The sequence below is a fragment of the Bidens hawaiensis genome, unplaced genomic scaffold, assembly GCF_021521415.1.
Source record: "Bidens hawaiensis isolate Kalapana, Puna unplaced genomic scaffold, B.hawaiensis_p1.1 tig00014913_1, whole genome shotgun sequence".
Classification (NCBI taxonomy): Eukaryota; Viridiplantae; Streptophyta; class Magnoliopsida; order Asterales; family Asteraceae; genus Bidens; species Bidens hawaiensis.
In genome coordinates, this window is record NW_027492324.1 from 320,673 (window position 1) to 332,460 (window position 11,788).

The 11,788-nt window shown below is 36.7% G+C and overlaps 1 protein-coding gene across 1 annotated transcript; it reads left to right on the forward strand.

Annotated features, from left to right (window-relative positions):
- The first annotated feature begins 103 nt into the window (after positions 1–103).
- LOC143548135 (fimbrin-1-like) lies at positions 104–6,641 on the forward strand. Its single transcript, XM_077039380.1, has 14 exons — positions 104–296; positions 754–924; positions 1,766–1,998; positions 2,477–2,648; positions 2,936–2,974; positions 3,080–3,148; positions 3,230–3,346; positions 3,420–3,631; positions 4,237–4,392; positions 4,683–4,882; positions 5,398–5,537; positions 5,642–5,738; positions 6,182–6,273; positions 6,402–6,641. Exons 1-14 carry the CDS (start codon positions 210–212, stop codon positions 6,639–6,641), a joined length of 2,025 nt encoding a protein of 674 aa, XP_076895495.1. The 5' UTR covers positions 104–209.
- Positions 6,642–11,788: the final 5,147 nt, after the last annotated feature.

Below are 11,788 nucleotides of genomic sequence, written 5' to 3' on the forward strand. Positions count from 1 at the left end.
ATTGTAATAGGGATTTCATTTACGAATGTTTGATTCTGCAGGTAAGGTGTTCGATCAAATGCCTCAATGACTTTCGTAATTAATATATCTCGATCTTTGTTTTTTAGATTGCGGTTGTGGTACGTAGATTGGATTGATTTCATTTGATTTGAATTGATTCTTTCCTGGGTTTGCATAAAATTGTGAACTTTGGAAAGAAGAAGAAGAAGATGTCTAGATTTGAGGGTGTTCGTGTTTCTGATCAATCTATTCAGAGTCAATTCTCCCAAGCGCAAATTCGCAACCTTAAATCCAGGGTATGTAATCAAAAAAAGGTAGCGGTGTTTGCCTTATGTTTCGACGTAATCACCACTTTTTAAATAAATTACATAGTATTTTCCTATACCAAATACATGACTGGGTAGGAAATAACATGTTACATGATTACCAACATTACGTGTTTCCATCGCATCACGTGGGCACCTCTCTAGTATATTATATATATATATATGCACACTCCTGAAAGAAATATATAGTTATGTATATATATTTTAATTGTTAACCATCTTTATCATTTTAATTTATTTGACATAAACTAACGATTGTGAAAAAAGTCCGTTCAAACCGTCAAAACAGAACCGTTAAACTGTTGTAAACCTAGCCAAGATCGTAACTAACGGTTTGGTCCCGAAACTTTGTTGAATTTTAGTTGTCTTTATCATTTTTAATCCCGTTTTTGACATATAAGTCATGTTTTGTTTGGTTGATGTGTAGTTTCTACATATAAAGAAGGCAAATGGGCAAGTTACCATTGGTGACTTGCCACCATTGCTTTCCAAGTTGAAGCCGTTCAATGTAATATTCAAGGAGGACGAAATAAGGGAAATATTATGTGAGCCTGGTATAGATGAAGGCACCAAACTCGATTTTGATGGCTTTCTTAAGGTAATTTTGCTATTTAGTTAATTTATTCTTCTTAATTTAGGTTCTTTTTTTTAACAACAATTCCTAGCTTTTCTAGGATAAATACACCACAGCCTACACCCTGCAAGATTTGAACCCCGAACCTTTTGTTTGTGGCGGGCACACCACCAGGATGTCGCCTTGGGACACTAATTTAGGTTATTTAGCGCTTTCAGTTCGTAACCACTTTTATTTAGATGTAAAATGGAAACCCTTTTACAATATCTTTCACATTTTACAACCAAGTTACATTTTAATACTTAACCGGCAGTATGCCATTTTTCGTTCATTTTCAAAATTGTTAACGTGACATCTTATTTGTCATTTTAGTGCACAAGTATATGTCATGTGGCATATGATGTGAAATTTGTTGGACTTAATCGGGTTTTTCACTTGTGAAACGGGCTGGTAAACTATTTGACGAAGAAAAGAAGCTGTGAGGAAAGGGTTGATTAAATTAAGGGCGGTTTAGTTTACATCTGTAGTTATCTTTTAGCATTAACATATTGAGTCTTTCTTGAGTTTCCTATATAAGTTGATTTAGGGTATCTTGTAATTCAAGTTTGAGTCTATTATATAATGGGCCATGGAATCTATGGGTTTCTAAGTTAATCCCAGTTTTCATCTTTGATAAATAACTTCGAGGCGAGCAAATGTTCTTGTTATTTCAGTTTTGTTTTGTGCCTAATATAAAGTTGGTTGTTAAACTTATAAAAAAAATTTAAAATTTCATTTCTATTCTGTGCAGTTTGCCTTTTAAATAGCTGCAAGCTTTTTTTTTCTTCTTTGGATCAACTTTTAACCAATTGAATTATACTTGCAGGCTTACATAAATTTACAAGCGCAAGCTACTAAAAAAATAGGCAATTCGAAGAACGCGTCTTCTTTTCTCCAAAAGTCCACAACCGTACACACTGTGCAGAATTCTGAGAAAGAAGTTTATGTTGCTCATATTAACAGTTATCTAAGAGACGATCCATATATGAAGCAGTTTCTTCCTATTGATCCATCCACCAATCAACTGTATGAGCTTGTTAAAGACGGAGTTCTTCTATGGTATTTAATCAGGGTCTGCTGTTGTACTCTACTTTCTCATGCTCTTTAGGAGCCAACTGGTTTTTGGTAGTTTTTATTAGAGTAAATAGCTTAAAAATAGCTTTTTAGTCCAATAGCCTAAACATTATTTTTTCTGACTCTGATCTTTCATTCTCATTGCTATCAAGTCCAGTCCACTAACACCATCCAATTTTTACAAAATGACTAAATTACCCTTGGACTAAAATGGGACCGACCTGCTTATCAGTTCAAGGGTGTTTTGGTCATTTTGGAAAAAATAACAGAAAACTTGGATGGTGTTACTGGACTTGACTTAATTGCAAAGAGAATGAAAGATCAGGGGCTCACAAAGCAAGTTTTAAACAAATGGATTGTTATAGCTAGCTGCTTTAGTCAAACCACAGGGACGAAAACCGCAATTTGCTCTTTTGTATATTATAAATGCTATTATCATATCTTATTATGATTTTTAATGCAGTAAACTTATTAATCTCGCGGTGCCCAATACAATAGATGATCGGGCTATTAACACTAAAAAGGAACTTAATCTTTGGGAAAGAAATGAAAACCATACTCTTTGTCTTAATTCTGCAAAGGCTATCGGTTGCACGCTGGTTAATGTTGGCAGTCAAGATCTGGCTGAGGGAAAGGTAAGCTGTTTGGCTCCTTTTTTCTTTATTATTTTAGAGAGTGTTTGGATGCGGGTTTTATTGTTACTAAAGGCGGAAGTTTTGACCCGTTTGCTTATAAACGGGCGTTGTGTTTTAACGTAAATCTTGTCAAATGAGTGCAACAAGTTGTAACTTTAAAGTCCAGTTTTAATGCATCTATCCATACACCAAAGCTGAATAATCACTTTGTATGCACATCCAAACACCCTTAGTTGAGGCTTTTAGTTTATATAGTCTCACTTTTATTTCCTCAAATTAACTTGCAGCCTCATTTGGTACTCGGACTAATATCTCAAATCATAAAGGTGGGTCCTTTCAATTTGAGCAAGTCATCTAATCCTTTTATACCTTCTTTTTAGTTCTTCATTTTAGATGTTTATAATTTGCTGTTGTAATGGTGGGCCCATCAGATCCAACTTCTGGCAGATCTCAGCCTTAAAAAGACACCTCAGCTTCTTGAATTGCTGGATGATGATGATGTAATTCTTAACTTTTCTTTCTCTTTCTTGTTTTGTCATATTCAACATGCGGTCGTTTAATCGTATGTACATTTTTTCTAGGATCCTGAGGAGCTCGTAACATCATCTCCTGAGAAAGTCTTACTTAAATGGATGAACTTTCATCTTAAGAAAGCCGGTTACACTAAAACTGTAACAAATTTCTCAGCGGATGTAAAGGTAACCACTTTATTATAATTTTTTAATAACTTTTTTATTCTTCGTATAATAATGCCATTTGCTACATTTGTAGGATGGAGAAGCTTATGCTTATCTGCTTAATGTTCTTGCACCAGAACACTGCAACCCGGCCACACTCGATACCAAGGACCCAGCTGAACGGGCCCAATTGGTACTTGAACATGCTGAAAAAGTAAAATGTAAAAAGTTTTTGACTCCTAAAGATATCATTGACGGGTCAACAAATTTGAATCTGGCATTTGTTGCACAGTTATTCCATGAGAGGTTTGAGATGTCTATCTATTTTCATTCATTAAGATGCTACATGTAGCAAAAAATTGGGCGTGTAGGGCGGGTTCAGTAATGGGTCAAATCATGTAAATGTTTCAACAGGCCAAAACAGTCGAGTTGGTGTGAACCTCAATATCTTCTCTTCTCCATCTTTTGAATTCCATGAATTATTTATATATTTTGCTAACAACTGTCTTTTTTATTTTTGGTTTAACTACCAAGCATATTGTTTCCCTTTATGTGATATTTGTCCATCTTCCTATTGTGTTTTTGTCTTGTTACTTTATACTGGCTGATTTATATATTATAACCCAAAGAACATGCAAATTATTTACCATATATTAATGTTTTCTTTTCATAAACTACCAACGTGCCTTATCATTTGTCTTGTTCTCGCCACTGTACTTTTTTTGTAGATACGAGTGATTATATATGGTTGTGTATTGTTTAGGTCGTTTGTAAATGATGAATTTTATTTTTATATAAATTGGAAATTTTACATATCTATATAAAAACTATCATTTTCTATAGTTGGCTTTTTGCATATGAAGTGACTGAAACTAGGCACAAAGTCACTTATAAAGATAATATATATGTAGGAATGGGCTATCTAATGATAATAGCAAGGTTTGTTATGCTGAGATGATGCAAATTGATGAAGAATTGTCCAGGGAGGAACGATGTTTCAGACTTTGGATTAATAGTCTTGGAATTGCTTCATATATTGATAATGTTTTTGAAGATGTCAGAAATGGGTACGCATACGTTTTTATACAAACATACATTAGTTATTTGCCTTTATGTACATGCATTTTAGATTTCATATGCTACAAAAACTTAATGCACATAATTCTTTTAAGGGATTTGATCAACGTAGCCCTTAAGGCTATGGATAACAACTAAATAACCAATTTTTTTATTACTTAAGAAAAGTATTTATCAAAGAATAGTTATTGTTAACTACATGTTTACAACATTGTGTTCGATTTTTGTTGCATATTGAAATCAGAAACAATTGAGTGTGACTCTTAATTAGTTCATGCAGGTGGATTCTTCTAGAAATTCTAGATAAAGTTTCTCCAGGCTCGGTTAATTGGAAGCAAACAACTAAACCACCTATCAAGATGCCATTTAGAAAAGTTGAGAATTGTAATCAAGCAATTAGGATTGGAAAATATTTAAGATTCTCCCTTGTGAACATACAAGGTCCTGATATTGTAGAAGGAAACAAGAAGCTCATCCTAGGTGACAACCCATGACCTTCCACTCGTATTATTGCACAAAAGTAGAGGTCGCAGTTTTGACTCGTTTACTTATGAATAGTTTGATTCGGGTTTTGTTTATCTCAAACGGGTCAAATAAAAAATAGTAATAGGGTTAATAGTGGCAAAAACCAACCAACTTTCAAGATTATTTTTTATATCCCATTTAAATCTATGTTAAATGATTGTTGAAATATGTTATTTAAACTTTTATTTAAAAGTAGTGTTGAAGGGTTAAACCTCCAAAATGTTAAAGGTTGGTTGGTTGTTACTGACTTACCGTTATTAAACAACACTTTTATTCAAAGATTTAGGTGAGTATTGTAACAATATTGTTTTTGTTATCATATAATATCACACTAGTTTTTATAGAGATTTTGAGTAGTGGACGGAAAGGTGTTTCAGCCCGCCTCGCTCCTACTGAAATTGACGTACCCAATACCACTATCCGTATTGCCACCTCTACATGAAAAATAAGCATTTTTAACGTGTATATTATATATCTTTGGTATAATATGATTCAGCTTTTAAAGCACTTGAGAACTCGCTCCCAAGAGATCACTGATGATTATATTTTGAGATGGGCGAATCGAAAAATAAAATCCACAGGCAGAACTTCACAAATGGAGAATTACAAGGTCAATTATTAAAAAAAAAACAAGTTTTGGTTACTCGTTTATTTGTCTGTCATTGCCATAATATTGTTAACTGATTACAATTTTTTTGTTGATGGTTTTTGCAGGATAAAACCCTTTCTAGTGGGATTTTCTTCCTTGAGCTTCTCGCTGCAGTGGAGCCTCGGGTTGTCAATTGGAACCTTATAACCAAGGGTATAACTGGTATGGTATTTTACTTTTTAGCCCTGCTCAGTATGTTAGATGTTTGAACATTTTTTTCTTTTTGAATTTCATAAATAATTGATATGTTGAATATGGTTGCACATCAGTTATGTACACAAATTATTAAAAATGGGTGAAGTGTTTGCAGGTCAACCCGCCCCAGCCCATTTGACCAATTTTAGAAATAACCCATTTATGACTAATCATAGATGTGGCAATGTTGACCCGTTTACCAAATAATGGGTTGATTCGGGCCGGGTTTATCTCAAATGAGTCAATGGGTCAAACAAATAAATAGCTAAAAGGGAAACGGGTCAAATCGAAGAATATCACTCAAATCTGTTCCAACTTCCTAAAACGTGCATCAACTATGTTTTTGATTCTCAACCACCATCTTTTCATGATGCTGAAATTTAATTATTATTTGTTAATTGTGGTTATAGATGAAGAGAAGAAGTTGAATGCAATTTACATCATCAGTGTTGCCCGAAAGCTTGGTTGCTCAATCTTCTTGTTGCCAGAAGACATCATGGAGGTATATTGCAGCCCTTACGTAAATTATTATTGGAATTGCCTCAAAAATCCTATTATTACAATAATAATAATAATCTAAACTTCTAATATAGTGGTTTATAAAGATTTACGTGATGATTGTTTTGACAGGTGCACCTGAAAATGATGCTTGTGCTGACAGCTAGCATTATGTATTTTTACCTTCAACAGACTGACGAAGAACCCGAATCTGCAACATCATCTATTCCAGCCACACCGGATTTATCACCAGGGCCTTCTATTAATGGTGACGAAGACATTTTCGCGAATGAACATTTCAATATGACCATTGATGATGCCGCCTCAGATACCGCATATGCTACAAATCTTGAAGATATTGCTTCACTGTAAATCTTGTTGGTTTACATACATTTGTGAACAGATAACTAAATAGGCTAAAGTTGTAGATTTGATGAGAGTACAAAAAGGTCAAGGTCAGTTTTTCGGGTGGTGTGGGGGTTGTTAAATCTCTATTCTTCCATGTAAGTAATGTTTGGAGTTTAAACTTGCCTTTTACAGTTGTTTTAAACACAGTTTGTATTGCACTGACATAATTGTAATCAAGTTTCGCTTATATTCTGTTAAAAGTCATACAATCTTTAATTCTCTCTCTAAAGTCACTCAAGTTTATTACTTGTGTCACTCATGCGCAATTATCAGGTTTCCAGGTTACCTTTATGACGTGTCAGGTCGCATTTTATTTATTTTTTTACTTTTTAATGCTTATGTGGTAATTACATGTCATTGTTAATAAAATATTAATACAAAATTCTCGATTAAAATCACATCGTCGACTAAATTCAAGGTAACCTCTATCAAAGCCTCAGCCATCCAACATCGATCAAAACCATCTACTTATTCAAGGTAAACTCAAACAAAACCCTCGGACAAATCCTGCATACCCGCCAAGTAAATGTCATTCCTATCATCTGATATTGGCAGATTCACATTTTGGACTCAAAACGATTTTGGCATGACCATCGATTGTCTTAGCCGTTTTTGGTTCTCTTTCTCTCCCTTGTTATGTGTTTGAAGTGTTAATACTTGTAGGGATATATCATATATGCATGTTTTGGCTACTTTACGTTCAGTTATGTTAGAAGAGACAATGACCACATCCATTACTCTTTGTTTGAAGAAGAGTGATCTGATCCTGGACCCGGGACTACAAGCCTTGCAGAGTCCCACAACCCAGTGAAGACCCGGGACTCAGCCCATGACCAAATTAAGATGATCCATGCAGATCAAGAATTACTTATTTTCAGCCATATAGTAGTAGGATTAGTAGTAGTGGAGAAGAATTCAATGACAATAATAGATTCTCAACGTAAACTTTAAGTATGTAGTGTTAATCACTCATCATCAAAGTACAAATGGTTGTATTGTAAGGGGGTGTTTGTTTTTTCTTCAAACATCTTCAAGGGAGCTAATGTCTGCAGGCGCGCAGACATTACCCTTGAAGACTGTTTGTTTTTTTTCTTAAAACAGATCTGAAGTTATCTTCTTTCATCTTAAAAGAAAAGCAAGGAAATCTTGCTTAAAACATCTTCACAAAAAAACCCTACTCTTCTCCCTTTGCAGCCACCCTCTCATCCACTGCTCCTACCACCGTCCGCCAACACCACCACCCACCGTACGCCGCCACCACCACCCCCGTACCCCGCCGCCACCGTCCACCACCATCCACCGCCACCACCACCGTCCACCACCCACCATCCATCACCACCACCGTCCACCACCCACCATCCATCACCACCACCGTCCGCCACCACCACCACCATCCATCACCGCCACCACCACCATCCATCACCCACCACCACCACCATCCATCACCGCCACCACCACCACCATCCATCACCACCACCACCGTCCACCACCCACCATCCATCACCACCACCGTCCACCACCCACCATCCATCACCACCACCGTCCGCCACCACCACCACCATCCATCACCACCACCGTCCACCACCCACCATCCATCACCACCACCACCATCCATCACCACCACCACCATCCATCACCGCCACCACCACCATCCATCACCCACCACCACCACCATCCATCACCACCACCGTCCACCACCAACCAAAACCATCCATCACCACCACCCATTATCCACCACCACCATCCACCGCCACTACCCACCGTCCGCCGCCACTACCACCATCCACCACCACCACCTTCCACCACCCACCAAAACCAAATCGGCATGGCAAGCAAAGACTAAAAACTAGATGTAACTTGAATAAATGACTTCTATCTTGTGAGATAAGTTTGACAGTTATGCAGACAGTATCAGCTTATAAAAACAAACAGTCTTATATTTTCAGCTTGCAGATCTTCAGACCACATCTTCAGTTGCAGACATGAAAACAGATGAAATCAGCTTGCAGACAGTTTATGTCTGCAAAAACAAACAGCACCTAAATAGTCATAAATATGTTTAGTTGTGTTTTAACAGAGTCTGTAAAATCTAGGGTCTAGGGTGTCATTATGTTAACTTTGTAACTAGCAAAGTTAACGTGCATGTAGATATGTCGATCTTGAAACGTTGCAACCCTAGAGTCACACATGTTGGTGATCTATATTACTACATAATAATGGGGCAACATCAAATCATTTGAATAATGAAGAACATATTATATTCAGTTTCAATAAAACTTTGTTTGTTCAATCTCTGTTCATCTATTTGTTCTTATCAAATCAGTTGCAAAGATCATCAATTGGGGCCAACAAAGTAATCGGATGAATATAGGCGAATTATTCTTCAAGTTCTCACTTGATATTATAAGCCACATATTTTGATCGTTACACTCACCCCATGTTCTTCCAAAAAATACATATAGATTAGACTTTCATTCTCTGTTTAATTTTAGTTTTTTTAATTGCTTGCTTTTGATCAAGTGGAAGTCATTTCTTGATATTTAAATAAATTCAAAACCGATTATAATAACATGGCAGGTAAACGGGCAACAAGCTGCGCCGTAACCCCTTTTTGAATATCAAAGTCAATCATATTAAAAAATAAAGCTTTGAGACCTAGAAGTTGAAGATGTACCATGTACGACACGCTGAACCCTACTCAAAAAAATCACAAACTCTGGGGCCAGAAAACCAAATGTATCAAAAGCAAATAGGAGAAACACATGTTGATTCTCTAAACAAGTTTTCTCTTATTTAACAACTTTGTCTGATTCAGCCTTCAACGCAGCCTAACCCACAACAAATTCACGGTCCCTGAGCCCAACAAGAGGAGACCCTCTGCGTGTTTCTCCCTGCCCACCCGAATACAAGAATATCAGTTAGTCGTAAAGGAGATCTCTATTTAAAGCATTGTAAATTCAATTTCATTAATTTAGAGAAAATTGGCCCAAGATTCTGTCTCTTTCTTATAATTATTTGAAGAGTGGTTCTCTCAAAACAACTTGCAACACTTTGGTGCTTTCTTCGCTTTGCCAATGCCTCCCCTTCGCAAACCGCAGTCAACCAATATATCACAGCCGACGCCTTCTTCGCCAGCTCCACATCCATGCATGACCAATCCTCCAAACTACAACAAACCACCACCATTGGCTTTTCTGCCTTCAATAGTGACTAGGCTACTTTATACTAACTACAAAAAGTCACCACTGTCACTTCATATGTTAAGGAGTAAATTTGAACGAATCAGTAACCATCGGACGCCTTGCCTAGTCGTTTCCTCTTTGACCTTCACAAGGACATCCAACAAGAACCTGCCTTTTTTTAACCCGCCACATTTCAATAGGTTTTGGCCTTGCCAAACTGCTTAAGGATATATCCTGTACCACCACCATGCATCTCCCATTTCACTCACTTCATTTTTGCCGTCCCTCTTTCACCCCCATTGTCACCACTGGTTCCGTCCCAACCTCCCTTGTTGCGGTCCCAGTTTTCGCCGGCCCCGTTACCTTTTTCCCACTTATTCCCTAACACTAGAGTAATTATGATTACTAATTAGAACTAGAGCAATAATACTTACTCTTATTATTTGTATGCTTAAGTTAAAACTTAAAAACAATTTATATGTGGTTTGGCATTTTAAAGTTTAAACTTTAAATAATATAACCTATAAAGTTATATACATAAGAGGTTTTAATTGATATATCTATCATTAACACACAATCATCGAGTGAATTGAAAAAAATACTTATAATTGTGTCTCCTAGTGTTAGTGTTGATTAATAAAAAACTACTTATCCCTTTAAAACTTTTATTTTTAGTTCATTTTTGAATCAACTTCATCCTCACAACTTTTAAACTACTATAATTTTTATATACGTTAATATTTAAAAAATATATATATACATCATAAAAACGAGCGTGTTATACTCCTTAAACCGAGTATGGTATTGCAATAGCTTTTTGTTTTAACTAAAAAAGTTAACTTATTACGTAATTACCGGTATGTGTTTCCCGTCGCATCGTGCGGACACCTTTCAATTGTGTGTATACCTTTTTTGGCGACACTGAGTCCTCGTTCTCTAAAAATTCAAAATCTTATCTAGCGTATCGTTAAGGCCAAATACCCTTTGACACGTATTTTATTTGTATGACTTTTAGGTGCTAATTCTTACAAACAAAATAAATGTTATATAGAAAATAATTTATATAGATATAAAAACGCAACTTTCCGGGTCAGCACAATTGGTTATAGCCTTATAGTAGTGAAAATACATATCCGGCCCTTCAGGAGGTCGCCAATTGAATCCAAGCCACACATGGGTTTTAATCTGCCTGCATTACGCTAAAGGTTTTCGACTCCTGTGACTAGAGATGAATGTTTTCGGTACCAGTACAAAATATTTCAAATTTTTAGGAGTAGGATTTTTGGGATCGGTACCGATACTTTCCCTAGCTTATATCCACTTGTGGCGGCGTAACTAATGTAGGTGACGTCAGAGGAGAATGTTCTTTTTTGGGTGCGGGGTAAACTCGGGAGCCGGGGTACGCTTCCGGGAGAAGCTCTCTAAGGTTTCAAACCGGGATCGACCACAACCAGCTTCTAAATTAAAAAATATAAAAAAACTCATTTCTGTGCCCTGCTTGCGGTGCCCGCATATAATGTATATATGTGTGAACCCTCGGGTGGGTAAAAGTAAAATTGCACTAATTTTGACGTTATTTTACTAATTTTGTGAAAATAACGTTAAAAGTGATGGAAGGTTAATCAGGCATCATGTGGTGGCGTTGATAGCCGAAAGACAAGAGTAAATGCACCAATCAGCCGGCGTCCCGATGATTGAGTGCTATGTGCCTTATGTAATATGTCCAAGGCTTGATGCAAAACTACTATCGAGCCGGGGGTCTCACCGGAAGCAGCCTCTCTATCCCCATGGGGTAGAGGTAAGGCTGTCTACATCTTACCCACCGGAAGCAGCCTTATGTAATATGTCCAAGGCTTGATGCAAAACTACTATCGAGCCGGGGGTCTCACCGGAAGCAGCCTCTCTATCCCCATGGGGTAGAGGTAAGGC